The 27,118-nt window shown below is 36.4% G+C and overlaps 5 protein-coding genes across 7 annotated transcripts; 3 read left to right on the top strand and 2 right to left on the bottom strand.

Annotated features, from left to right (window-relative positions):
* The first annotated feature begins 2,306 nt into the window (after positions 1 to 2,306).
* LOC148909746 (uncharacterized) lies at positions 2,307 to 3,423 on the top strand. Its single transcript, XM_089032142.1, has 4 exons — positions 2,307 to 2,485; positions 2,762 to 3,025; positions 3,229 to 3,249; positions 3,363 to 3,423. Exons 1-4 carry the CDS (start codon positions 2,395 to 2,397, stop codon positions 3,368 to 3,370), a joined length of 384 nt encoding a protein of 127 aa, XP_088888268.1. The 5' UTR covers positions 2,307 to 2,394; the 3' UTR covers positions 3,371 to 3,423.
* A 320-nt stretch (positions 3,424 to 3,743) lies between these two features.
* LOC116301670 (uncharacterized) lies at positions 3,744 to 6,419 on the top strand. The gene is made up of 6 exons (XM_031710760.2): positions 3,744 to 3,870; positions 4,357 to 4,521; positions 4,635 to 4,672; positions 4,787 to 4,847; positions 5,448 to 5,697; positions 6,152 to 6,419. The coding sequence occupies exons 1-5, from the start codon at positions 3,744 to 3,746 to the stop codon at positions 5,672 to 5,674; spliced, it is 618 nt and encodes a 205-aa protein (XP_031566620.2). The 3' UTR covers positions 5,675 to 5,697; positions 6,152 to 6,419.
* Positions 6,420 to 7,296: 877 nt separating this feature from the next.
* LOC116300439 (uncharacterized) lies at positions 7,297 to 16,716 on the top strand. Its single transcript, XM_089032828.1, has 11 exons — positions 7,297 to 7,464; positions 7,707 to 7,865; positions 8,000 to 8,037; positions 8,285 to 8,305; positions 13,608 to 13,668; positions 14,433 to 14,561; positions 14,924 to 15,082; positions 15,397 to 15,434; positions 15,663 to 15,723; positions 15,862 to 16,088; positions 16,235 to 16,716. Exons 1-10 carry the CDS (start codon positions 7,371 to 7,373, stop codon positions 16,080 to 16,082), a joined length of 981 nt encoding a protein of 326 aa, XP_088888954.1. The 5' UTR covers positions 7,297 to 7,370; the 3' UTR covers positions 16,083 to 16,088; positions 16,235 to 16,716.
* LOC148909745 (uncharacterized) lies at positions 9,211 to 11,266 on the bottom strand. Of its 2 annotated transcripts, XR_016120231.1 has the most exons (4): positions 10,420 to 10,771; positions 9,969 to 10,277; positions 9,741 to 9,827; positions 9,211 to 9,440 (listed from the first exon to the last, which is right to left on the bottom strand). XR_016120231.1 is itself a non-coding variant. In XM_089032829.1 (3 exons), exons 1-3 carry the CDS (start codon positions 10,745 to 10,747, stop codon positions 9,796 to 9,798), a joined length of 669 nt encoding a protein of 222 aa, XP_088888955.1. In that variant the 5' UTR covers positions 10,748 to 11,266; the 3' UTR covers positions 9,732 to 9,795. The 2 variants fall into 2 exon arrangements, 1 of the variants encoding a protein (XP_088888955.1); XM_089032829.1 differs by lacking the exon at positions 9,211 to 9,440 and having other exon boundaries at positions 9,732 to 9,827; positions 10,420 to 11,266.
* A 665-nt stretch (positions 16,717 to 17,381) lies between the features above and the next one.
* Positions 17,382 to 27,088, bottom strand: LOC116300441 (28S rRNA (cytosine-C(5))-methyltransferase). Of its 2 annotated transcripts, none has more exons than XM_089032960.1 (11): positions 26,950 to 27,088; positions 26,608 to 26,666; positions 25,745 to 25,934; positions 21,605 to 21,723; positions 21,236 to 21,352; positions 20,754 to 20,869; positions 20,465 to 20,573; positions 19,966 to 20,076; positions 19,087 to 19,209; positions 18,413 to 18,521; positions 17,382 to 17,802 (listed from the first exon to the last, which is right to left on the bottom strand). In XM_089032960.1, exons 1-11 carry the CDS (start codon positions 27,086 to 27,088, stop codon positions 17,426 to 17,428), a joined length of 1,569 nt encoding a protein of 522 aa, XP_088889086.1. In that variant the 3' UTR covers positions 17,382 to 17,425. The 2 variants fall into 2 exon arrangements, with proteins under 2 accessions (XP_088889086.1, XP_088889087.1); XM_089032961.1 differs by having other exon boundaries at positions 17,697 to 17,802; positions 18,409 to 18,521.
* Positions 27,089 to 27,118: the final 30 nt, after the last annotated feature.

Raw genomic sequence — 27,118 nt, 5'->3', positions numbered from 1 at the left:
TGGACGCATGTTTTATTTTATATCGGAGCCCATCCCACACGGCTTACTGATTCATCTATCTACTTCTATTAATTAATTTACTTATCAGCTAGGAGGGTAGAAATTATTAATCATTTGTCTCTAGCTAAAAGGAACTCTGGAAAAAATCTAGCAGGGACTGACTTTTTTCGAGAGTATCCTTTCAGCTAGAGACAAAAATGAGACAATAATTTCTATATAAACTTCTATTTGTCTAATATTAGTCACGGATAAAAAAAACCCTCTCGACTCAAAGTTATGACTGTTTTCATAACAAGGGGAGGGGGTGACTAAACTTAATTCTGTTTAAATCACTTCGTGAAGTACCTTAAGCGCTGCTTGAATGAATTCAGTAACAAGGTGAATGTCAATTCACCCAGAGATCAAAGTCTAAGTGCACACATGAATGGAGTTATTATCTCTGTTGTTGATGTAGTTTAAATGTTGTTTAAATTCCATTCGCTTTGTTTTGTAATTGAATGTATTTTTCATAATACTGCGTACCCCTTCAAAGCTACGAACTGGCTATAGCTAGACATGCCTTGAAATCAAGTTTTTAGCTAAAAAAAAAAAAATTAGTACTTTTCATTTAGCTTGAATAAATGTTGTTTAAATTCCATTCAGTTTTCGCTTTGTTTTGTAATTGAATGTATTTTTCATAATACTGCGTACCCCTTCAAAGCTACGAACTGGCTATAGCTAGACATGCCTTGAAATCAAGTTTTTAGCTAAAAAAATATTAGTACTTTTCATTTAGCTTGAATACATATTTCTACTTCACTGTTTTTACAAACAAATCATTCCGATCGTATACTATGGATGGCTGAGTTCGCAGTACAAATTATATTAATTGAGTTCAAACTCACTACTTGAATTCCAGTTATTCCAAAATTAGTCAGCAAGACTACCTCCAGAAATGAATCTAAAAACACCGCTAGCTTACAAAACTGAGCGATTTGTAGGTGAAAATACTTTAGCGCGCTCCTTGCATTGGTTAGCACAAATGTTTTGCTTCATATTTAATTACTCATATCCCCTTTTCTAAACATTTTTTTGGTAAAAAATATATAACAGATATTTCAATTAAACTTGATAATGTTTATTTGCAAAATTCCCAATAAGTATGAACGAAATTAAAGTTTTAGATTTTTGTTTTCGAAGGCTGATAACAAGTTCATTTCAACGAATTTTCTTTTGAATAACATGTTTTTATTCTTATTGTACTTTGATCTAATTTAGCATTTTTAATCAAATCAGTAAATATCTGCTTTTGTAATATCTTTAGATCTTAGTATGAAGTATTTCTTGGGCCGTGGGAAAGTTTCGGCCAAACCAAACTTTCCAAACTTCTGACTCAAGACTTTGCCAAATCAAGAACTATAAGGAATATTCGGTTATTTGGGCTTCTGGTAGATCTAAAAATGATAGAAATAGCTGGGTAAAGCCTTTTTAAGAGTCCTCAAATAATCAAAAAATATTAAAGAAGTTAAGAATGCAAAACAAATTTCATTGATTTCCAACTGTGCAACATCTGTGCGTGGGAAACGGTTTTCTTTGAACAGTGATTTAGGTTCAAATTATATATTTATATTTACGCGGTAATAGTTTTATTGAAGGCTCTTTTTAGATATTCGCATTTATTACTGATTCCAGTAGATTGAAAAAATTTCAAGCATAACCGATCATGCAGTTTACTAAGTCCATTGTTCACTTTAGCTGCGTTCCTACGTTCATGCGTAAATAATTTGCCCACCCCCCCCCCCCCTTTTTCCTACCAAAATTTTCCCGATCCCCCCTCCAAATTTTCCCGATCCCCCCTCAATTTCACCTGCGCCCCCCCTCTCTGCCATACATTATGAACGGAGCCTTAGTTGTCTACTTTACTGTTGTAAAAGTAAAATCATTCAGACTTAATTTGATCTTACCATTCAAATGCGGTCACCATTTTTCTTCGAATTATTAAATACATTTTAAGTAATTTCATGAAATTAGTAATGTGTTAATGCATGAAGCGTCGTGTAGGCGGAAAGGCTGGTTACATCACAGTTTATTGTTCTATCATTCTATAAAATTAATGGATGACATAACCAAAAGTTAAAGAAAACAATTAGTTAGTCAGGCGTTTGTTATATTTCTTGCCCCAAAAAAGTCTAAAAACTTTTAAAAAGTCAAAAATTTCTTTATTTTTAATAAATTACAAAGGATTTAAAAGAACCTATTGTACTCAATTCTACCTTACGTAACCATTGTAAAAGAACTATTTCTAATGTTCATCGACCGTAAATAAGAGTAGCATTCGGAGCGAAAATCATTTCAACTTTGCTACGAACGAAGTTGGTATAAGTTACTTGAGAGGGAAGATCATTTTATTCCAAGATGAAGGTCATTCTTGTTCTCTTGTTGGTCGATTTTGCTGTGGCCAAACCTGCTTTTGAAACACTCGACGATGAATTTATTCAAGATTTATGTAAGTAAAATCAAGTTTTTCATATTCCTAGAGGAACTTTCCTTCAACTACTTTTTTCTTCTTGTCCGCCTGTTGTCCTTCTTCGCCTCTTCGCTCTTGCTCTTGCTCTTGCTCTTGCTCTTGCTCTTGCTCTTGCTCTTGCTCTTGCTCTTGCTCTTGCTCTTGCTCTTGCTCTTGCTCTTGCCTATTTATGGCATTTCATTTTCTTTTCTACGGATTTTTGTATTTTTGAAGATTTTTATTATATAATCGGAATATTTTAAAAATTTTATGCAGTAAACGTAGATGAAGATCCAACTAGTCTCCCGTCATTCACAAAAGCAGTTCCATCCGAGCTACCATCCAAGAAACCTGCTCCATCCGAGCCACCATCCGAGAAACCTGATCCATCCGAGCGACCATCAGGGGGACCTGCTCCATCCGAGCGGCCATCCGGGGGACCTAAGCCTGACGAGAAAGATATTCCATTGTTTCACAAGTTCGCTTACTTTCTTTTTCACGTTTCTGTTGGAGACGTCAAACCTGACGAACATCCTGATCGTAAGTTGAATCTGATTGATTTACCAAACACCATAATACTTTTATATTCTTAAGTTTTCTCATTTGTTAATTGGATATTTATTTAGTGAAATACAGAAAACCTGGAGAGGAATTAGTCAAGAAAGTATCTAAAAAGATTACCAACTATAAATATTAATAGATAGCTTGACTCTTATAATTACTTTTCTTTCTTTTTTTTTAAGCTTCTTGGTGTCAGAGCAGCGGTAAGTTATAATTACTTTTATGCCAGGAATTTCCACAAAATTTTTTTTTTCATTTTTTCCGTTCGTTTGGATGCAAAGAATTGCAACTGATTTTACTTTTTGTTCGTCTTCAGGTCATTGAAACTCTGAAACCAGTTCATGAAATAGCCAAGCTTATGATTGAAGACCATAAAGGTAAGTCAACCACTGGTCAGTCATTATCAAATAACTGTGTCTACAAAAAAACCCGTCCTATTTAGGAACCAAAAAGAGACAAATTAATAAAAGCAACAAAGAAATATAGTTTAACCCGACAACAATTTTTCAATTTGGTGTGTATATGAAGTCAAAGTGAGCGAGTATGACAAGTAAAAAAGCAAATGTTAAACCAAATTTTTGCTTTGGATTTGATACTTTATATAATTGAAATTTCAAAATCCAGTGAAATTTCAATGAGAATAACTTGTGATTTCTGAAAACCCATGCTTTTCTACGTGACGCATTTGTTTGTAGAAATGATGAGAAGAGTCAAGGAAGCCGTTGATATGGACAACATCTTCCAAGCCAAGCACGTCGTTGGAGAATACTTCATCGCTCTTAACCGAAGATTCTTGTCTTTCTTTATACATGCTGAACAAAGTGGTAAGAACTACGTTCTCTGTATAGTATTTCTTATGTAATAGTTCATACCAACGCGGGAACGTACCTACAAAGACGGCGTGTATTCATTGGTTCGCTACTCTCAGCCTATTGGACAATTATTCACCCCAAACCTAAAGATGATTTTGAAATCGAGATGGCGACTCTAAATTCACATTTTTCTAGGGGTTTTTAGATTAGGGCAAAATTGCAAAGACTCCTAATACTCCTTTAGAAAATCGTGCAGTCTGAGTGGACTAGTTTCTCTCATCTTTGGTGGAAGGGTGCATGGGGAGGTCTAGCCTCCTGCTCAGCCGCTGTAAGGCACTTCCGTTGAAATGACGGGAAGCGCCTCATAGCGGCTGCGCAAGGGGCTAGGAGAGATCATGATCAGGTCTAGGGGTGGAAGGGTGGGCTATGAAATTCGGTCCCCTCTCCTTAAATGTCCATGATAAACAAATCTCAAAGAAACTTTGTTGATACGTGCAGGTCTTTTCGAGAAGATTGACGATGATAAGGATGACAAGGACATGAAAGAAGTAAGAAGAGAGCTCCAGAAAGCAGTTGAAGACGGCGGCGAAAAGGGCAAAGAGGTTGCAGAATTCATCTTGAAGAACTTCAACCAGTTCCGTGTCAGTGATGGGCTTCCTGATAGTAAGTCATATTACCATAGCATTAATGGCGGGCGACGAATCTCTGGCGCGACTATTTTTCATTTTTATAATAGTGATATTTTAACTCAATGTTTTGTATTTCTTCTTCTGCAGGACCTTTTGTAGCACTCGGCGTTGAGACTGCTATTGTGGTGAGTTTTAATAGTTTTTATTGTTGATTGTCAGTGTTGTTTTGTTGCGGCATGCAAGTATTCTTATATGGTTGATAATATGATATTTATTTCTTTTCCTCCTCGTTTTTCTAGCTTGCTAAGACTTTTAAACAAATGGAGAAAGTCACCAAAATCAGCATGAAAGTGTATATTGGTAAGAGAAAATAAACTATATCAAATAACTGCAATATAATATGTATAAAGAGGTAGGCAAATTCAAGTATACTGAGGTGCTTATAAACCAATTCATCCGGTTGGAAACTTATTCGCTAATGGTAAGAAAAGAGCGGGAAAATTTTACTTCGGAAATTGGTACACACGTCTACCGAAGAACCGAAAAGAGCGGGAAAAGTGGATTACCTCAGCATCGGGAAACCGAGTTTTTCGTTAACTTTCCGATCCGAATGACACATACCATTTATTTTCCAACCGGTTTTTCTGGGTAAATAGTAAGCACCTCAGGTTTCCAATTTGGCCCACTCTTACTCACTTGCACACACTATCACTACACTAAAATATTCTATACATACAACTCTCAACTCACTGATTTTTACGGAGGGAGGAAAAACCAGAGTGGAACCTTGGGAAAAACCCTTCATTGCACAGCATGTCAAAGAACAATACTTAAACCAAACAAACTCTATTTGTAGTCATATAACGAAGTTTTTTTTATAAAGATTAAAAAAAAGATTAAACTCGGTTGGTTCTTGTGTAGAGAATTGAAACTTTCTTTGAAATATTCTTTTCAAAACAGATATGATTTCCGACATCGTTCGATTGGCTCTGAAAGAACACAACCACCAAGGTGCTGTTCAGAGAGCTGGCGCTGGAGTTCTATCAATGATCCGTAGACAAACTAAAGTTGGAATCACCCTTCACCATATGTATAGCCAAAAGCAGTGCCGTGCTGGTGGACCAGAACCAGAAAAGGGACACGGAGGAAAGGGCAAAGACGAAGAAAAAGAAGAAAAAGACGATTGATTTCCAAATCGTTAATTTTGAAGGTGAGTTTTGTAAATGCTGCAAGAAGTAATGTTTCAAATACAAGTTATACGAGTTGCTGTATTCTATTGAGGTTTCGAAATTTCCACGAGGATTTTGAAACCCCAATAGATTACACTAACAGTGACGAGTATTTGACACGACATCTTATACTCTTTTAGTTATGTTGTCGGAGTAGTAGGACTTTGAAATATTTCAAAGTACTAGAACTTTGAAATGGGTGCGGTCGTATTTAATGGAGGTTTCAAACTACTGCACGTGGTACAAATAAGAAAACCTGGTTGGGCGATGAGCTCATGAATAATTGATGAGTATAAGAAAGAGAGAGTATAAAGCATTTATTAACCATTCTGAGGTTGAGGCAGGAACTGAAAAAACTGGAGTCACAACTTGACCCAGATTCAGTTTTTTTTGACTTCGTTCCACTTACATTTTTCTTTCTTCTCTTCCTTCCAGGAAAGCGGAAAGGCACGGCACAACACAGATAATGACCGGAACGGATAATCTATTATTATTTTACTCGTAGAATAATAACTGATTTTATTTCTTTATGCTTCAAGAAGATTCAGTAAATTTTACAGATATTTTAGATCTAGCTTTTTGACAAATTGTAAAGTAGCACCTGATTAGATTCATAATAGCCAAGGCTGTCTTGCTGAGCGAGAACCAGGCCTGTTAGGAATGACAGTAGCTACTTTTGTACAAAAGTTGTTTTTACATCAATAAACACAAATTCAAATCGTAGCTGTGATGTTTTTAGATAGTTACACGATTTCTTAAAGGCTTATAAAGGGAGTGGTAGTTTGGAACAAAATTTACAACATATTTTGTCTCTCATTTTTCGGCTTTAATTTTTTTTAGAAAGGTCTTATCATGGACCAAATGTATAGGGACTTTGCAATTGGGAAAGTAGAAATATTGACTTGCAGAAATTACTCAATTTTGAAATCAATTTTAAACAGAGTTTTGATAAAGCAAAGTTGGAAAGTTTGAACACTTTGCAATATAACTAGTAGTCACTAATTATACAATCGATCTTTCAAGCGTCAAGTAAAATCACTTTAGCACTTATCAAACCATGCAAAACAATTTAAAAGCCATAAATTTCCGAATTAACCATGTATAACACAAATATACTTAATCACTGAATTATATTTCCATAAACTATAAACGGCACGACATATAAGGTAGCATTTCTGTTGCAGTAAAAGTTTGTCATGATAAATTGTGTCTTTTAATTCATATTCTTTGTTAATGAGAGTTTAAATTTTTGAAATTGCTTTTAATAATTTATTCTAATTTTGGAGTACAAAAGTTTAGCAAAGTGTTTGAAAACATCTAAAAAACTTTATATATTAAGTGTATGCTACATCGAGTGTATAAGCAGATTAAAAAATCTGCCTCAGTTGGGTTCTCGCGGGACTGCGAACCATGCATTGACCTCTCGTTCTCAGCCGCTCGGCCACTGAGGCATAAATAAATATAAAAAGCTGTTTTACGAACCATTAAATATTATTTTAAGATTTTAAAGCGTTCAAAAATATAATGCACTTGTATATGTCAATCCAGGGCGTTAATAAATAAGAATGCATTCACAGACACAAACACTTTCGCTTGGATAGAGCTGCAAGGAAGGGTCACTCACAAAAAGTGCTTTGAGACTTTACTTTCCAAGATGGAAAAAATACTTTTTTTATTGCTTTTGGTTGGACTGGTCGTTGCTAAACCTTCGTTTGACGGTGATGATGATGAACTCATTCAGACTCTGAGTAAGAAAGCTTTTTTAAAAAAATTCACACGAAATTTTTTATTTGAATAAATTTAGCAAAGCAAAAACTGAATAATGACACTCCTTTCTACAACAAACTTAATGTTGCAGATTTATTTTAAAATTTGCTTATTTTTGTAGACAAATTGCACAGAAAATTCGGACCAGTGTCAGACCTAAGGTGTTTAAAATTTCGTTTCTTTATTTTAGGATATTATTTTGATATTATTTATTTATTTTTAGTTAACCAGAAGGATGTCGAAGATGTCCAATATCAACCCGAAGCTAACCTGAATTTGAACGATGAAGACTCGGATCAAGATCTTTCGATCTTTTTCAAGTTTATTCACTACCTCATTCATGTGTCTGTTGGAAAAGTCAAACCCGACGAACATCCCGATAGTAAGTTAAAAGTTAAAAGTTACCGTATTTTATTAAAACTATCATATAGATTCTATTCAATACTAAATTTAATTTGCATTTCTTTAAAAGTTAGATAAATTTTACGATAAATTAATACTGGCTTTTTTTTACAGTAAAGTACATAAAACCAGGGAAAGAACTCGTTAAGAGAGTAAGTCCAAAATACGAAATCAATATTGATGGGTTGCAAGCAACACGAAAGTTAAAAAACAAAAGCATGGCGTCCCGTTGTGGGGCCGTTAACAATGGATGCTTATAAGAAATCTGTTGTTTAAATGGCACCAACGCTCTCCCGAGAGGAAACGTAACGTGCAATCAAAGATTACTGTCTTTATACACCGAGATTTGCAAGTGAATTTTTGTAGCTAATTTTTTGTTTTTCTTAATTTCATTTTTAGCTTCTTGTGGTCAGGGAAGCGGTACGTTTTTAAAACAAACGCCTAACTATGTTATCAAAATATTATAGAATCTTCCTATGGTTGAATAAAATAATTAATTCCAGGTCACAGGGAGTGACCTTCCAACTTGAGCTGCTCTGCAATGCAGAGCAGCTCAGATTAACACAAAAATGGTTCTTATAATTTGAAGACAGTAAAACTTAAAGTGTTGAACAGGATTCAGAATAACTTCGCATATTTCAAAACCCGTGTTGGCGTCAAATTCAAAGAATTTTTAAATAACTTTGCCAACTTTGCGGCAAAAATGAATTGAATACCATTTGCTTTTACTGAAAAGTTTAAAAAAAGGCAATTTATTTACTTTTTAATGCTTTTACTCAATGAATAGTAATGGGACATCCTAAGAAAGAAGTTTCTAGTTTTGCCCAATTGGAAATTTTTGATAATTATATCGGCAAATTTATACTCTAGGATACCTTCCCCTTACTTGAGCTCAAAAAACGCGTGACACACGTAAATACATTACTTGTTTAATTCAGTGACTTCAAAATACCTCAGAGATGATCAGGAATTCCTGACCACTTTTTACAGAACACCATCTCGACTAACGGCTCTGTATTTTGCCTCAGAGATGATCAGGAATTCCTGACCACTTTTTACAGAACACCAGCCCTACTAGCGGCTCTGTATTTTGCCTCAAATGTGATCAGGAATTCCTGACCACTTTTTACAAAACACCATCTCGACTAGCGGCTCTGTATTTTGCCTCAGATGTGATCAGGAATTCCTGAACACTTTTTACATAACACCATCTCGACTAGCGGCTCTGTATTTTGCCTCAGCGATGATCAGGAATTCCTGACCACTTTTTACAGAACACCATCACTACTAGCGGCTCTGTTTTTTGCCTCAGAGATGATCAGGAATTCCTGACCACTTTTTACAGAACACCATCTCGACTAGCGGCTCTGTTTTTTGCCTCAGAGATGATCAGGAATTCCTGACCATTTTTTACAAAACACCATCTCGACTAGCGGCTCTGTATTTGCAGAATTTGTAATAATATATATGGCCTTCAAAGTTGCTATGCGTCCAGCATTCTTCGTTATGACAAATAGTTGCCATTTCTTCTCTTTGGCAATCCTTAGTAGTTCACCTGAAAATGCATTAAAAAAAATAGCGCATCTCAGGTTTCAGTCGTCTTAAGGGATGAACCATTCGATATTTTACGGGAATATTTGAATTTTTGGCTGCTCGATATTTTTTTCGTGGCCTCACGTATTGTAAGATTTCTAAGCGATTTCTACTTTTTGAAGTTAACCAACCACCATACAAATCACGTATACTATTCCATTACTCAAACATTGTTTGGCGGAGCATTTGTTTTAACCTACTAGCCTACGCTATTAAACTATTAAACTACTATTAAAGCTATTAAACTACTTAGTTTACGTACCTTATCTTGAGGCGTGAGTTCATGACTGAACTGGTCCATGTTATTGTGTGCCTGATCACAGTTTTATCGCTGCGTTGGTGAGCATTTCTTCAACGAAAAAGATACAAATAGAAAAACATTATTGCTTTATCATGATTCTCTCAGTCTTTCTCATCTTTTACTTTAACCGTCAATCATACTCTTACATTTAGCCATTAATTTATGTATTTATAGTAAATGAATCCATACCTCTAAACAAGATGTCATCCACCGATTTGAGTGGGTACAAATCTTGATGCTCCTCGTTGAGTTCTGCCATAGCCACGCGCCGATGGTTTCCGCCAATAACGACCTCCAATTCATAAGAATCAATGTTCTCAGCTTCGAAATCTTCTATTCTGTGGAGCCCCTTTACCACGACTATTAACGGCTTTTGGCCAGGAACAGGGTTGTTGAGCATCTGCTCTTTCAGCTGCTTCACAATAACGTGGTCAACGCCACGTAACTCGTATTCCGCTCTCGGTGCTGTTAAAGAGCTTGTTAACACTTTGGTGGTCACTACAATGACAAGCACAAAAATAAAATAATAAAAATGAATAACGCCCCCATTTTTAAAAAAAGATGTCGTAAGTACCAAAAGCGTATAAGAACCCAGTGTCCTAGTGTAACGTAATATTGCACCTTTTTTTTTGGAACTTACCGTCAACTGTAATGGCAAATTTAAGGAAAGTGGATAACTGCTCGGGAATCTGCTGATCTGCTGTTTCTACTTCAGATAAATGTGCTAGGGCTGTAGGGAGATTAGCACTCGGTGAGACAGGCAGATCATTCCTTGGCTCGACAGATAGTTCAGCGCTTTTTTGCCTAGTTTCGCGGCGCACTCTCTTTGCTTGTGGTCCTTTGCTTAGGCTTCCTAATGGTGTTGTCGGCATTGCACTTTCAAGCACCTCGATCCCTAAGATGGCTGAAGCCTTTGCCGCAAAATCTTTTCCATCTGGCCAAGGTTCACATAGCGTTATATCTAGCATCCTGTAGCCATTTTAGCAGTTAAACTATGACAACAAAAAAAAGATCGAATATATAAAATTACTGAATGATGTCCAAATCTATGAAGTAGTTATTCAATGACCTTTCCTACCTTATGACTTTTGTGTAGCAGAAGCTTAACAGTGAAGGATTTTGCCCAAGCACTGCCCTTTTTAGTTCTTAGGTTGTTCTTTAGTACCTGAATGTAAAATGTAAGGGCTCTCATTCTGCACGAAATGTCTGCTGATGAAGCCATGTTGAAATACAACTGTAAGCGGTACTGAGTACGGAGAGACTAACTCGTGGATTATATATTTTAGGTCAGAACGAAGAAATGACCTTTATGTAAGTAATAAGCAATTAGCATGTCCAGAATAGCCACAGGACATGTATCTGGACTCTATCAAATGCACACCATGAACTCATGACCTTCACTAAGGGTTTTACAAACTAAAAAGGTAAATTTCGACATACTGCAAAAAGATATCCTCTGCTGAACAAAAACTGTCCATGTTTGATATATTATTGTATAAAATATTAACTAAAATATTTTTCAAACGATGATGCCAAAAAATCATTTAGTATTCCTAGCTGTATGTCATCTTTCATCTATGCCCTTTTGACAGTTTCTGGAGATCTTCTTTATCAGGAAGACGTTGAAAAACTCATTGTGTGTGTCCTGTCACGTGCAAATTTTGGCGGCATTTTGATTTGCAAATAACATAACAATCAACGGTTCTTTGTGTAACTGAACGTTTCGTCAAATTTAGTCTTCGATCACCATGAATGAAGACAAAGCACATTCGTCGCCTCAGAAAAGACAAAAAATTATAGAAACTAGTAATGATTTGGTAATGAGTTCGTTTACTGATCTCCATTGAATAATTTACACCAAGATAAAAGCATCCCTAACGACAGCAGCTTCAGTAAGGCCGGATCGCCAGTGAAGACGGTGACTAAGAATACAGTTTTTTACATCCCTTCTGACAGCAGCTTTGTTAATGAATCGCCTATTGAGAAGTCTTGTTCCAGCCTCAAGAATATTCCTACGGATAGCAGCTTTGGAGATGATTCGTTTGACATAGTAGGTATTCCGACTAATTCCAGCTTTGAGGAATTCTCCCCAGCCACGAATGCTAAAAGCCCAGCTTCAATATATATCCGAGCATTCTACGGACTGCTCATCGCCCAAGAAGGATCAACTTGAAAACGAAACTATTCTTTTTGGAAGGACGCGAACTGATCCTATCTACTGCTCAACGCCAATAAACCGCCATTCATCTGGGGATGGTCCTTATGATAAAATTTCGACATCTAGCACACCTCGCTCAGGACAAGATACAAAACCACAAGACGTGGATGCATTAGGCAAAAGTAAAGACCAGGAGATCTCTAAAGGTAAATGCAGTTATTTGTCAAATCAAGTTTTTTCTTCTTATCTGAAAGCAAGGAACTTGAAATGATGGTATAGCAGAATCGAGGCAGAATTTCAACATTTTTTGACGCTACTATTGTAACCTGTGTTGTACGTAACAAAAGAAAAAGAATCCGGAGAAAGATTGTCGCATTTGCCATCAAAGCTTTCCAGTAGAGGAGGGTTTAGACCAATCGTAAAAAGAGTTTAAGACAAGTTTTCCTAATGCTCTTTGTCCCGAATCTACCAACCATAAACAAACACAAAACTCCTGGCTTCAAAATAGAATAAGCGGTGTCAAATTTAATGTGAGCATTGTCACTGTTCTGTTGACAAATTCAAACTTGAAGAACACTGTCAAGCAAATAGCAAGCCACCGATCATTGGTAATGGCCGACGAGAACTTCAAGATGTGCTATTGGAAGGGATCGTGGAGGAACCTTGGATGTCTGGTTTCCCCCCTGAACCATGGACGGATGAGCTTCCAAAATCTTGTATACTGCTAACAGATTTTACTCTGAACGATAAGAACAAATTGCAACATTGAACTGCCAAAAATTAAAACTGGAATATAAGAAATTACAAGGTTAAAATTGTTTAGCTAGAACCTTTATCATAAACGGAGTACTGTATCTCTTTAAAAAAACCTAGGCTTTCCTTGCTAAAAAGTAGTAAGGAATCAGGCAAAATACAGAGCCGCTAGTCGAGATGGTGTTCTGTAAAAAGTGGTCAGGAATTCCTGATCATCTCTGAGGCAAAAAACAGAGCCGCTAGTCGAGATGGTGTTCTGTAAAAAGTGGTCAGGAATTCCTGATCATCTCTGAGGCAAAACACAGAGCCGCTAGTCGAGATGGTGTTCTGTAAAAAGTGGTCAGGAATTCCTGATCATCTCTGAGGCAAAATACAGAGCCGCTAGTAGGGCTGGTGTTCTGTAAAAAGTGGTCAGGAATTCCTGATCATCTCTGAGGCAAAATACAGAGCCGCTAGTCGAGATGGTGTTATGTAAAAAGTGGTCAGGAATTCCTGATCACATCTGAGGCAAAATACAGAGCCGCTAGTCGAGATGGTGTTTTGTAAAAAGTGGTCAGGAATTCCTGATCATCTCTGAGGCAAAATACAGAGCCGCTAGTCGAGATGGTGTTTTGTAAAAAGTGGTCAGGAATTCCTGATCACATCTGAGGGAGAATATATGGTTAGTGTGCCCCGTAGTTGGTTTAATACATGATAAGCAATTAAACAAGTATACGGTGATACCATGACTTGTAGTGATTTCTTGCAGCACAATTTCAATACTTTGGTATTTTTTTTGCCGCCCCCACAAAAAATGGTCAAGAAATTAAAAATCTTTAACTGATTTTACCACTTTTGAAATATGCGAAGTTATTCTGAATCCTGTTGTTGATTGTTTTGACATTTACGACTGAATTGATCTTGCTTTATCTATACAGGTTATTGGCACCTTTGAACCGTTTATCGAAATAGGAAAACTCTTGGTCCAAGATTATAATGGTGGGTCAACTATAAAGTTTCTGCAATGCATTCAACAAGAGTGAATTACTTATATAAAAAAATGGGAGTAGTTTTTCGTGTGAGAATGTTGTTTGAACCGCACCCAGTTATGGTAGACATGAGTGACATGAAGCGTATGACACGAAGCGTATGAAGACTTCAGCTCAAATACTATGCAAAAATTAACTTTAGAGCAATAGATTTAAGTGCATACAGATACAGACTCTATTTTTGCTTAACTAGATAGAAATTCTTCGAAGCTGTCGCTTTTTGTTTTTTTTAAAATTTACTTTAAGATCTGGTTTAGATGAATGCATAAGCCCTATTGCAGTTTGCAGTTAATATTAAGCTTATTTACTTATAAATATATAAATAATTGTAAGGTTTTTGAAGCTTTGAAAAGGTTCCTTAAAAACAAACTACTTGTGCCCATTCATGCGGTAAGTTAATTGGTTACTATAATGCCCAATCATGTGAGGAAAAAGACGCCAAGAGCCACAGCCAATACGCTTTTGATTAAGTATGATGATGTGTAGTACCTTACCAAAAGATACCAAAGTTAATTTAAGCACAGTAAATCAGTCAGATACGTGTTGTGGATATGCTTGAAAGACATTTAGCTGGGAGCTGATGTCCTTGTCCTTGTCCTTGTCCTTGTCCTTGTCCTTGTCCTTGTCCTTGTCCTTGTCCTTTACTTTCTCCTTCCAGTCTACAGTTTACTGAACATTTCCCTCAATATATTATAATATTATAATTTCCGCCAGAAATGATGAAGAGACTTTATAAAGCTGTCAAAGAACAGAACATGTTCAAATCCAAGCACATCGCTGGGGAGTACTTCGTTGCACTTAACCGTAGATTTGTCCTCTTGCTGATACATGCTGATCGCATGGGTGAGTGAGTGAGCCCTATATATTGTCTATATATTCCCTATATAATCCTCCTTCCACAGGGACCCCAATGTCTAAGTAATCCCAGATATATATATAGAGAGAGAGTATTAATAGTCATTAATGGGCAATACTCGAAAATGTTTCTGTTAATAGTATGATTATCTTTTGATGACGGTGCAGAACTGATAATGATTGGGTGTGCTACAGCAGAAGTCCTTTAACATGCTTTCAGTTCGACCCCGTTAAGCTGCGCTACTGCTATAGTTGCGGTGTTAACGATAACGATATTTATTAGAGATTAACTAACACCCCCTCCCTCCCGACCCACCATAAATGAATTCCTCTATTCCTCTAATGTTCAGGTCTCTTCAGAGGAGTTGGCAAAAACAGAAGTGAAGATGCGATGCATTTGCACAGAATCAAAAGAGAACTCGAAGATCAAGTCAATAAAGCTCAAAAAGCCATTAATTTCATCTTGGAAAACTTAAACGACCTCCGTATAAGCGATGGTTTGCTTGATGGTAAGGATGGTACCTGTATGATATCTACTAGGCGTGTAAAGCGAAAGTTCTCGCCACAAGAACTGCGATATGCTATGAGCCATCGAGAAAACCATTTAGTTTTACAGCGCTCTTGTTGCTTCAATCGTGGAAAACAGAAACAAATCGAAATTATTCCACAAAGAGATGAATGATAAATTTACATCACAAAGATGGAATGAAAACATGAAGTCTGAATGGGAATCCGAAAAACTATCATCAATGAATCTCAGTCATCGAGATATAAGAAATAAGCTATTTACTAATAAATACTGTGGTTAATTTTACTTTTGTAGAACCGTTCGTAAAACTTGGAGTTCAAACCGTTAAAGTGGTAAGTATAATGAAACATATGCCAAGTGTCGCGCATGTGGCAGGCAGGCAGGCAGGCAGGCAGGCAGGCAGGCAGGCAGGCAGGCAGGCAGGCAGGCAGGCAGGCAGGCAGGCAGGCAGGCAGGCAGGCAGGCAGCGCAGGCCTGTAATTAGAGGTTAATAACAGTAGTGTTTTCGATTAATTATTATATTTTTTTGGTCATTGTCTATTCTATTGTATTTCTCACAGTTTACCAAAGCGTTCAAGCAAGCGATAAAGGTTGGCAGAGCGAACGTACTGTACTATACCGGTAAGAACTAAGACAGGGACCGCGAAGCGCTCTCAAAACAACAACATTAGCTACCACTCTAACAACAGCAACGAGCTTTTGTATATTGACGACGATGACTTACCCATGTCTTGAGTTTCAATCTCTTTTGTTCAACAGACATGATAACCGACATCGTACGATTGGCTTTGGTTGAGAAAAAACATGAAGCAGCCATTCAGAGAGCTGGTGCTGGCGTCCTGTCCGGGATGCGTAGAGACAGCAAGACTGTTCTTGAGATCCAGCGTTGGTATGCCCGTCAGAAATGCTTTGGACCAGAAGAGGACGAAGCAGAGCTGAAAGAGGGCTCGAAAATTGAGGAAAAACCTAATGATGCTTGAATTAAGGTGTGTTTAAAATAGAGTTTCGCCATCCTAAAGGAGTTCTATTACTCACGAATAAAATCATCGATTCATTTTGCAACAAAAGCTTTACACCTTTTACAAATTCTGCAAGCCCATTATTATTCTTTCTCTATTTCTGTCTCTCCTAGGGCTTTTACATGGCATGGTACTGGATACATGACGATGACGATGACTACAACTATTAATTTTGTAAAACTAAATAAAAATCTCTAGCTTGAAGCATGTTCCCAAAGCAGTTCAATTTTGAGAACAAAAAGATCGATAGAATTTTACTCTAGTGAAAATATAAAACTATCTTTCTGTTCTTTACGTTATGTAAAGGTTGATAACTAGATATCAACCGGGACATTCCTTTGTTTAATTAAGTTGGGTGAATATGAAAGAACAAGACCGCCAGTGAACAAAAGAAAAACTAACTCAATAATGATATAAGCAGCATTAGATAAGGTATCTAGAAATGAAACAGGTACCAATGGCTAAAGTTTTCATCGCATAAACAGCTTAAGTCAAGGACCACGTTATTGCCACAATCTAAAGAGGCAGTTTTGTTAATATCAATTTTGGCGAACAATAGAGATCATAAATAAAACTTGAATGAATTTAATTTTAATCAGTGCGCAGTGCTATAACTGTACTGTGGTGGTGTATAATCAGTGCGTAGTGCTATAACTGTACTGTGATGGTGTATAATCAGTGCGCAGTGCTATAACTGTACTGTGATGGTGTATAATCAGTGCGCAGTGCTATAACTGTACTGTGATGGTGTATAATCAGTGCGCAGTGCTATAACTGTACTGTGGTGGTGTATAATCAGTGCGCAGTGCTATAACTGTACTGTGGTGGTGTATAATCAGTGCGCAGTGCTATAACTGTACTGTGGCGGTGTATAATCAGTGCGTAGTGCTATGACTGTACTGTGGCGGTGTATAATCAGTGCGTAGTGCTATAACTGTACTGTGGTGGTGTATAATCAGTGCGCAGTGCTATAACTGTACTGTGATGGTGTATAATCAGTGCGTAGTGCTATAACTGTACTGTGGTGGTGTATAATCAGTGCGCAGTGCTATAACCGTACTGTGGTGGTGTATAATCAGTGCGCAGTGCTATAACTGTACTGTGGTGGTGTATAATCAGTGCGTAGTGCTATAACTGTACTGTGGTGTATAATCAGTGCGCAGTGCTATAACTGTACTGTGGTGGTGTATGATCAGTGCGTAGTGCTATAACTGTACTCTGTTGTTGTTTCACAATATTTTGACTACAAATCAATTCGACCATTTTTTAACTTTATTTTAGAAAAAAAAAACTATTTCTTAGAGTTAATTAACAACAGATTTCGTTTTCTTTTTCTTCTTTTTCTTGTTCTTCATTTTCTTTTTCACATTACATTTCTTATTCAAAGTTACATCACAAACTTCGTCTTGCTTAAGTTTATTTTTATCTAATTTATCACCGTCTTCTAAAGCCATATCAAGTTTCTGTTTCTTGTTCTTCTTGGAGGAATTTTTCATCATTTTTCTCTTGAGTGGACTTATCTTTTCTTCATTGTGGCATGACTCAGTATGAACGTTAACTTGGTCAAGGTTTGTAACACTGCCGTTAGTATGTTCGCTGTCCACTTCTTTTCTTGTGAACAACGCCACAAAGAAGCCATTGGTTTGGTTAACCTCTGGTGAGGCACGAATACACCTTTCAGCTGTCAAAAAAATTCCAAAAAACGGTGAGTCTGTGAAAGTAGAAATTTGTAAAAATGATAATAATTTGAGTGAGAAACGCGATTTGCGAAAATGCACTGACAAGTACAAGTGAAGTTTTATGATGATGTTTGTGTTGCAACATAAAATTTCATGATGGTGGAGATCATAACAGATGATACTTGGAAATGATTGTGGTAATGATAGTAAAGAAAATGATGCACTAAGATGATGGTGATGATACATGATGCATGATGATTATGATGTGTGGGAATGATGATGGTAATGATAGTAATGAAGATGATGCACCAATATGATGGTGATGATACATGATGCATGATGATTATGATGTGTGGGAATGATGATGGTAATGATAGTAATGAAGATGATGCACCAATATGATGGTGATGATACATGATGCATGATGATTATGATGTGTGGGAATGATGGTGGTAATGATAGTGGTGATGATGATGATGCACCAATATGATGGTGATGATACATGATGATTATGATGTGTAGGAATGATGGAGATAATGATGAGTGGTAAGTAAAGAAGATGATGCACCAATATGATGGCGATGACACGTGATGCATGATGATCATACCTACCACCAGGGAATACTGGAAGACCCCTGTTGGTCCATGCTGCCATTATCGGAGATAATTCAAATTCCCCTTGTGATTTACTCAATGCTTGTTTTACAACATCTTCATTTTCCTTTACAAAAAAAAAACAACAAAAAAACATTACATTTATCATACCTAATTGTCCATTTTTTATTATAGCATCATTTACTACAACTACCACAAACCCTAGCAGACTTTCTTTTGTCCACTTTATCAGCACTAACTTTCCTAAGATCTTGAATGATTGGGAAGCATAAGTGGCAGAGCGGTGAGAGCGCTCGCATCTCACCAATGTGACCTGGTTCAGGTCCCATTCAGCTCGGTGTCGTAGGTGAGTAGACTTGTTTGTTGGTTCTCTCCTGTGCTTCAAGGGTTTTTTCTTTGGGTTCTCCGGCTTTCCTCCCTTCACAAAAATCAACTCCTTAATTCCAATTGCAATTACAGTGGATGAAGAGCTACTCTGTAGAAATGCCACTGCTTAATCCTATTTAAATTTTATTCATTTATTTTTTAATGAATTTTTGTGAATGAGTTAATGAGAAAGAATATTCACAACAAATATTATTATGGTAGTGGTAGTAAAATGATATGACAGGTATTATATAACAAAATAGTCTGTAATTGAACTGATTAATATTGCAATAATCAATAACTACCTGTCTATGGACTGAGCAGGTTGAATATACAACTTTCTTTACAGATGGAAAGGAAAGAGCATGTAACAGTGCTGTGAGTTGAAACTGAGATAATGAGTCCAGTCTCCTTTGAAAGTCATCACCCTGGGAATATAACAATAAAACTACATTAGTATAATTTTAGACCTGAATATAGAGTGATGACACATATGTGTGCTGAGATTGGTGGAGAGATCAGTGTTTATGAGTTGATAATCACTGCTTGAGCTGGGAAGTTTGCCAGAGCAGAAGTAATACCATAACCTACAACTTTTTTAACCTGAATTTTGACTATTCTCTGATATCCAAGTCTAAAATTATACTAAAACAATTATTCACCTCAGACTCAGTGACTATGGTGAATATTTACCTGGCCGCTCCAAGACATGCAGGTCAGTAAATATTCTCAGATAATCCCTTCGCCTTAAAAAAAACGTCCTTTTTTTCACGAGGGCAGCACTTAATAGCCAGTGGCTAACAAACCTGTGATCCTCATTCCGTGATCGAATTGGAATTTAGGAGTTGATTTTTGTGGAGGGAGGAAAACCGGAGAACCCGGAAAACCCTCGAAGCACAGGAGAGAACCAACAAACAACTCTACTCATATACAACACTGAACCCGGCAGGACTCAAACTCGGGTCGCAGTGATGAGAGGCGAGCGCTCACACTGCTACACCACCCGTGCTTCCCTTTTATTTCCCTTTGGCAAATAATTGTTAATTAATGAATAATAAAAAATAAAAAAATTAAAAAAAAAAAAAAAAAAAAAAAGCAAAGAGTAACATTTTTTAAAGAAAAAGCTCAATCTAGTTAACATTAGTTATTTTGTTATCTAGACGTAAAATAGATAGTTATCAAACCTTTTCATCATCAGTGAGGTGATCCATTCTATTGACTATTCCTGAACCAGAACATGAAGGATCTAAAACAATGTACTCAACATCATTGTATTCCTCAGCTGATGGATCAACCTAGAATACACCAAACAATGTGCAACTTGAAAAACTTGCAACTTGTAACATGCTTTATGCAATTCTCAATATTGTGATGTGGTTAGTATGAGTGGTCACTGCCATGGTTTCTTTAGGTCTTCAGTGGTTCCTTTTATATCCCCCCAATATTGGTTAGTGATGCTGAAGTGTGGAGAGATGGGACTGGCATTTAAAGTGGTGGACTGAGCCAATTGAAAATCTAACCATTTGTAGATTTATGTAATTACGAAGCAATTTCTTCTCAGTTATTTTAAGACCCTGAATGTTGGTTCAGCCAAGCCTCCAAACACAACCTACCGCACAACAATTACTTTCTTACCAACTGAGCAACCAGATGGGTGTCATGAAGGAAATATTTGTTTCTTACCTTCAAGAAGCTCATGTTTCTCATGGTAACACAGCTCACTCCTGCTGTGGTCATTAACTTTTTCATGGTTGAAAGCCGATGACTGTCAGTGTCAAAAGCATGTATCTTGCTGGAAAATTGAAAGATTTAATTTGAGAATAAAATAAACATATACATGGAGAATATCCATCTGTCCATCTGTCCATCTGTCAGTCCATCCATCTATCCATCTGTCCTTTCGTTTATCAATCATAAAGCCAACTAACTACTCACATTAAGCCTTATACAAGTATTCTATATTATTTTTTACCCTTTATTATTCATGCGAGAAGCAAGATGACTGGTTTTATTTCCAGGAGCTGCACATGCGTCAATCACATGACTCCCTGGCGGGGGATCAAGAACATGGGCAGGAAGACAACTTGCCTGAAACAAAATACCGTAACAAGATTCATTAATGTCCCATATTTTGTAAATCCACATTTCTTCCTGGTTTTAGGAAATCATCAGCTGTTCTTTTATTCTAGATATTGGTTCTGCTTCAGAGGTTACAGATGAAGGAGCCTCTACAACTGCTATTTGATTCTCCTTCAGTGCAAGGACAGAAAGTTAAATTAGAGTATTCTTTTTATGACTGCATGTGAAAAGTTCAGCATGAACGCATCCATGACATGTTACTAAGGCATACCCATACACATTATTGCAGGAGGATTTACTCTCCATCCAATCTATTACCAATCAAATACCCCAAAACACAGCACAGTCAAGTATTTCAAATAATCATCAGAGTACCTTGTCTTGTAGTATGATATGCCCTTTTAAATACAAAGGATGGTTATGTAAGTCTGTTGCTGGTGGGAATACAATAACATCTGGGATATCTTCATCCATGTGGAATGACTTTCTTTCCTTTTGAATAAGAATAAACATATAGTTTGAAAAAAGTCAATTAGATTGAGAAGGAATGATAGTCATTTTATTGAGAAGGAATGATAGTCATTTTGGTAAAAAATATATTATGATTAACAATTGCTTTTACCAAATATAATAAAAAATCCACATTTTTTTATTACAGCTGTGAATGTTTGTTTATTCTGTTACTGTATTTGCGATGGTGACAGCTGATTCTGCATAAAATAAATTTCCATTTGATAAGAGTACCTTTTTCAAGAGATCTTGAGGTATTTCCAGCATATTATATCCTTCATTCTTAAAATGCTGGACAACATCTCGTATGGATGTCAAAAGCAGGTTTACTCTCACATATCTAGGGATTGATCCTAAAATGGGACAATAGAGAAGTGTTAGCATTGCACAACCATTCTTTGTCAAATAAGACTGTAATGGAGCTTTTGTTTATTAGTACGTGGGGGGGGGGGGGGGGGGGGCAAGATCACATGGAAAGCTTTACACACATAACCCAAATGCCGGGGGCCTTAAGATTAGGACTCTGGAATTTGCATGGGCATTACAGCAAAAATCTTGGAAACAAATTGAAGCTAAAAGAGGTTAACAATATAATTAATAGTCATGATATTTTTGGCATTGTAGAAACACACGCCAGCCTTGATTCTGACTTGAAATTAGAAGACTATAAATACTATACAAAATGTCGTGACAAAACAGGAAATCGCCATGCTGGAGGAATAGCACTATATATAAACAATAGAATCAGCAAGGGCGTTTCCTATATACCGACGTCTAACCAAAATGTTATTTGGTGTAGAATAAGTAAAGACTTTTTCCATCTAACAAATGACATATACGTAGGCACAATTTACCTAAGCCCAAATAATTATGCAAAAGAGAATGATGAAGATATATTGCAGGATATAGAACTAGATATAATTAATTTTTCAACTAAAGGTGAAGTCATTCTACAAGGCGACTTTAATGCACGAACTGGGGAAATCCAGGAATACATAAATGATGATGACAGTAAGTACCTTAATTTACCTGATGATTATCTCATTGACAATCAAATGAAAAGGTACTCTAAAGACAAAGAGAACGTCGATAAAAGGGGTAAATGTCTAATAGATATTTGCACGGCTTGCAATTTACGAATCTTTAATGGAAGGGTTGTTGGTGACTTGACGGGCAAAAAGACTTGTTTTCGATACAACGGAAATAGTCTAGTCGACTATGTAATCGGGAGTACAAATCTACTTGAAAAAGCTCGATTTTTGAAGGTTAATCCACTAATGCCAGATCTATCCGATCATTGTCATATTTCTTATGGAATAGAAATCCAACTTTACCCCAAAAACAGTGGAAACAAAGAAAGAGAAGAAAATAGGGAATTTTCGACAATTTCTAGCTTAAAGTGGCATACTGGAAATATCGATAAATTACAAAACATTTTAAGCACTACAGAAATGCAAGCAACGCTACGCGAATCAATAGAAAACGCAGATAATGTAGACTCAATGGTTAAGGCATTTACTGAAACCCTAACAAGCATAGGAACAGAAGCAGGTCTTTGTTCCCTAACTAAACAAACTAAAGCATTTAAAGAAAATACAGATTCACAAAAGTGGTTTGATTCAGAATGTGAAAACGAAAAGAAAAATCTTCGATCTCTTGGAAAACAAATTTGTAGGAATCCAAATAATGAACAACTTCGTAGGAATCTACATACCCATAAAAGGTCCTTTCGAAGCATGTGTAGACGTAAGAAAAACAAATATTTCAATTCAAAATTAATGAACCTTGACCTCAAAGATTCGAAATCCACCTGGAAGTCTTTGAAACAACTTTTTAATGTAGGCAAAGCAAAAAATGCAAACTCCTGTCGAGCAAACGAAAAGGACTTATTTAATCACTTCAAGACGCTTAATAGCTCCCAGACATCTGCAGTAAATACTACGGAGACCTTAGAACAGTCGCAAAGTCAAGGGGAATTAGATTTTTCCATTACAGATCAAGAAGTATATGAAGTTCTAAGTAACCTAAAGAAACATAAAGCTCCCGGCCCTGATAATATTCCAAATGAGCTATTGATAACGGGAAAGGAAGCACTAAAAGGACACCTAACGGTAATTTTCAATAAAATCCTAGACAACGGAAAGTTTCCCTCTTCATGGAATCTAGGATATATTGTTCCATTGCATAAAAAGGACGATCCAACGAAAGCTGAAAATTACCGTGGAATAACACTCCTTTCTGCAATTGGCAAAGTTTTTACGGCAATACTTAACAAACGGCTCTATGATTACCTAACTACGAATAATATAATTAAACAGGAACAGGGTGGGTTTAGAAAAAAGCACGGAACAACAGATAGTATTTTTATTCTGAAATCCGTAATCGATAAATATGTTAAAAGTAAGCCACGGAAGAAAAATAATTTCCTTTTTTCCTGCTTTGTAGATTTTCAAAAAGCGTTTGACTGCATCCCAAGGAAAAAATTAATGGCAAAACTTGAAAATGTTGGTATAAATGGAAATTTTCTAAGAGTGATACAATCGATGTACTCCACTGATCAATCAGCAATCAAAGTAAATGGACACATTTCTCCGACATTTTCCTGTTATATGGGTGTTAAACAAGGCTGTATGCTGAGCCCTACGTTATTTAATTTATATCTTCACGATCTGCCTGACTCATTAAATTCGTGTAACAACAATGATGTAATGTTGAATGGCAAACCGATTAGTACTCTTTTATATGCAGATGACCTGGTTCTGTTCTCTAAATCTGCTAAAGGGCTTCAGAAATATCTCGACAAGCTAGAGGCATTTTGTGAACAATCAGGCTTAACAGTTAATATAACAAAGACAAAAGTGATGGTTTTCAATAATACAGGGAAGACAATGAATAACTTCCAATTCTATTTGAACAAATCTAAACTAGAAAACGTTAAATCATATAAATATTTAGGATTAAATTTTACAACCTTTGGAAACTTTACGTTTGCAAAACAAGAATTAAAAAAAGCTGCATTAAAGGCACTATTTCAGATGAAAAAACAAATGGGTGAATTTTTCACATCCAATATCAAATTAACTATAAAACTGTTTGACTCGCTTGTTACACCAATACTTCTATACGCAAGTGAGATATGGGGTATCGAAACATTAAGCACCAAAGACCAAGAGCCCATGGAACTTGTTCATTTGAAATTTTGCAAAATGCTCCTCAAGGTGACAAAGAATGCTAGTAACCTTGCATGCAGAGCTGAGTTAGGAAGGTTTCCGCTAAAATGCAAAGCATGCAGTAGAAGCTTTAAATTCTGGCATAAAATTATAAAGTCGGAACTACACCCAAAAAAACTTTCAGCCGAAGTCTACCAAGATATTAAAAATGAAACTAAAAAAGCCTTTTGGAGCATAAAAATTAAAACTACTTTAGAACAACTCGGATTGGGGATAATTTGGATGAAACAAAATGAACTTTCTCCAAGATGGTATGAATATGGAAAAATAATAACCCAAAGAATATATGACATTGAGAGGCAAATTTTATGGAGTAATCTCCACAATGATGAAAGGAAAGACGACAGACATAAAAATAAACTCAGAGTCTTTCGTCAGTTCAAAACGGATTATAACTTTGAAGAATATTTAAGTCAAGTCACCAATATTAAGCATAGAGTGGCGCTTACAAAATTAAGAATTAGTAACCATAAGCTTGAAGTAGAAACGGGGAGGTATAAGAGGCCTTATCTCATTTACGATGAAAGGATTTGCCCAGTGTGTAAGTCGGGAGTAGAAAACGAAAAACACTTTCTAGTTTGGTGTCCACTATATGACTCTCATAGAAACGACTTAAGAGAGTTCATAGAAAAAAACACCAGCATTAATTTCAACAATATGAGCGCTGACAGTCGTTTTATGTTCTTAATCAATTCAAAATCAGCGTCTCTACAAAGAGCCATATCAGCATACATTCATCAATGTATGCTGATACGTGAAAATGAATTAAGAAAATTACCTAATACATAGTATATATATATACCTATAATATATTTGGAATCAAACACTCATGTACTATTAGTATAAGGTGCCAAATAAAATTGTATTGTATTGTATATTGTAACCCAACCTCTCTCCATGGTAAAGGCATCAATTGCATAACCCACCCTTTTTTCACCCTGGAATAGTCAAAAAGCTTCTCAATATGTGATAGCCCACCCCTTAACCACTTTCTCAAAATAGCATAACCCCCCTGAAATTTTGTTGAGCCCCCATGTGCTAATGAATGAAAGCTCCCTAAGTACTAAATATACTGTAACCCACTCTATTTCATGCATTAATTAATATCATCATATGTTTTATTATATCAAGGTTTTTTACTTACCAGCTACTTTAGTTTTAGTAGAAAGTAGGTCAGCATTGCTTGATACCTTCTCTCTTATTTTTATCCTGGCAAGTGCAGAATTAAGGCTAGATTTATTCCTTGATATGCACTGTTTGAACTTCCCACCACACTTTAGACCATGGCCAAATAGGAATTCATATACCAATACTAATGCAAAGCTAAGTTTTAACTGAAAATTTAAAACAAAGTTACTTAGCTGTTAGTAACAAACAGCGTTAATAAAATAAAACCCAGATAATGATCGGCATGAGTAGCAGTAGTAGCAACAGCAATGACAAAGACAACAACAACAATAGCAGCACCAACGTACATCAAAAGCAACTGCAACAACAATAGCAGCAAACAGCAGCAGCGGCAACAGTAGTAGCAGGAACAGCAGCAACAACAGCTACAATGACAACAGCAACAACAACAGCAGCAACACCAGCAGCAGCAACAACAGTAGTAGCAGGAACAGCGGCAACAACAACAGCAGCAACAACAACAGCAGCAACAACAACAGCAGCAACAACAGCAGCAACAACAGCAGCAACAACAACAGCATCAACAACAACAGCAGAAACAACAGTAGTAGCAGGAACAGCAGCAACAACAACAGCAGCAACAACAACAACAGAAACATTAGCAGCAACAACAGCAGCAACAACAACAACAACAGCAACAACAGCAGCAACAACAGCAGCAACAACAACAGCAGCAACAACAGCAGCAACAACAGCAGCAACAACAGCAGCAACAACAACAACAGCAGCATAACAAAAATGACAACAGCCACAACAGCAGCACCAACAATAAATAAAACAACAGAAAGTAATTGCAAGAGTTTGTATACTAAAACTAACCTGCTTTTCAAGCTTTAGTAAATCTGTCTGCTCTAAAATTTCATCGATTATTTTTTTGTCTAAATTCAAAAAGAAAAGAAAATGCCATATAAAAAACATCCCTTCCTGAAAACACACAGGGATCCCACCCAGTGATATTGTGCTCCTTAAAACATCAAGCTTTTTTTAAAAAAGGATGATAAATTTTCGTTAGTAGTTTAATTCTTAGTCTAGATTAAGTATATAATAATATATTTATGCACCGATTGAGTGAAATTCGACTACAAAATTTAAGGAAAAATCCAACCTTTAGCATCAGCAAACGTTTATGCAAAAAATCCTGAGTTTGTAGGCTTTACTTACATTTTAAGGTCTCACAAACTAGAGCGTACAAAATTTTCTTGTTCTCGAAATCACTCTCTATTACAAGACTCTTTATAGTGCCTTTCTTTTTGATCACTTTGTCTACGATCTTCGACGCACTTGAATACAGAGACGCCATCTTGGATTTGTCTTTCTAGTACTCAGTTCT

Source organism: Actinia tenebrosa, unplaced genomic scaffold (assembly GCF_029948245.1).
Source record: "Actinia tenebrosa isolate PJP-AT-01 unplaced genomic scaffold, QUT_ActTen_1.0 PGA_scaffold1__47_contigs__length_23844297, whole genome shotgun sequence".
NCBI classification, from domain to species: domain Eukaryota; kingdom Metazoa; phylum Cnidaria; class Anthozoa; order Actiniaria; family Actiniidae; genus Actinia; species Actinia tenebrosa.
Note: the sequence above shows the minus strand (reverse complement) of the source record. Positions and strands in the feature narration are given on the sequence as shown.

Excerpts from the sequence above, each read along its gene's own strand:
- LOC116300441 (XM_089032960.1), bottom strand. The coding sequence starts at position 27,088 with ATGGCGTCTCTGTATTCAAGTGCGTCGAAGATCGTAGACAAAGTGATC. Across the intron at positions 25,935-26,607 it reads TACTAAAGCTTGAAAAGCAG|TTAAAACTTAGCTTTGCATT; the intron begins GTTAGTTTTAGT and ends TTAAATTTTCAG. Across the intron at positions 20,574-20,753 it reads TCTCGCATGAATAATAAAGG|CAAGATACATGCTTTTGACA; the intron begins GTAAAAAATAAT and ends TCAATTTTCCAG.
- LOC116300439 (XM_089032828.1), top strand. The coding sequence starts at position 7,371 with ATGGAAAAAATACTTTTTTTATTGCTTTTGGTTGGACTGGTCGTTGCT. Across the intron at positions 8,306-13,607 it reads TTCTTGTGGTCAGGGAAGCG|GTTATTGGCACCTTTGAACC; the intron begins GTACGTTTTTAA and ends TTATCTATACAG. Across the intron at positions 15,724-15,861 it reads GAACGTACTGTACTATACCG|ACATGATAACCGACATCGTA; the intron begins GTAAGAACTAAG and ends TTTGTTCAACAG.
- LOC116301670 (XM_031710760.2), top strand. The coding sequence starts at position 3,744 with ATGATGAGAAGAGTCAAGGAAGCCGTTGATATGGACAACATCTTCCAA. Across the intron at positions 3,871-4,356 it reads TATACATGCTGAACAAAGTG|GTCTTTTCGAGAAGATTGAC; the intron begins GTAAGAACTACG and ends TGATACGTGCAG. Across the intron at positions 4,848-5,447 it reads CAGCATGAAAGTGTATATTG|ATATGATTTCCGACATCGTT; the intron begins GTAAGAGAAAAT and ends TTTTCAAAACAG.
- LOC148909746 (XM_089032142.1), top strand. The coding sequence starts at position 2,395 with ATGAAGGTCATTCTTGTTCTCTTGTTGGTCGATTTTGCTGTGGCCAAA. Across the intron at positions 2,486-2,761 it reads TGAATTTATTCAAGATTTAT|TAAACGTAGATGAAGATCCA; the intron begins GTAAGTAAAATC and ends AATTTTATGCAG. Across the intron at positions 3,026-3,228 it reads ACCTGACGAACATCCTGATC|CTTCTTGGTGTCAGAGCAGC; the intron begins GTAAGTTGAATC and ends TTTTTTTTTAAG.
- LOC148909745 (XM_089032829.1), bottom strand. The coding sequence starts at position 10,747 with ATGCTAGATATAACGCTATGTGAACCTTGGCCAGATGGAAAAGATTTT. Across the intron at positions 10,278-10,419 it reads ATTTGCCATTACAGTTGACG|TGACCACCAAAGTGTTAACA; the intron begins GTAAGTTCCAAA and ends TTGTCATTGTAG. Across the intron at positions 9,828-9,968 it reads GGATGACATCTTGTTTAGAG|AAATGCTCACCAACGCAGCG; the intron begins GTATGGATTCAT and ends TTTTCGTTGAAG.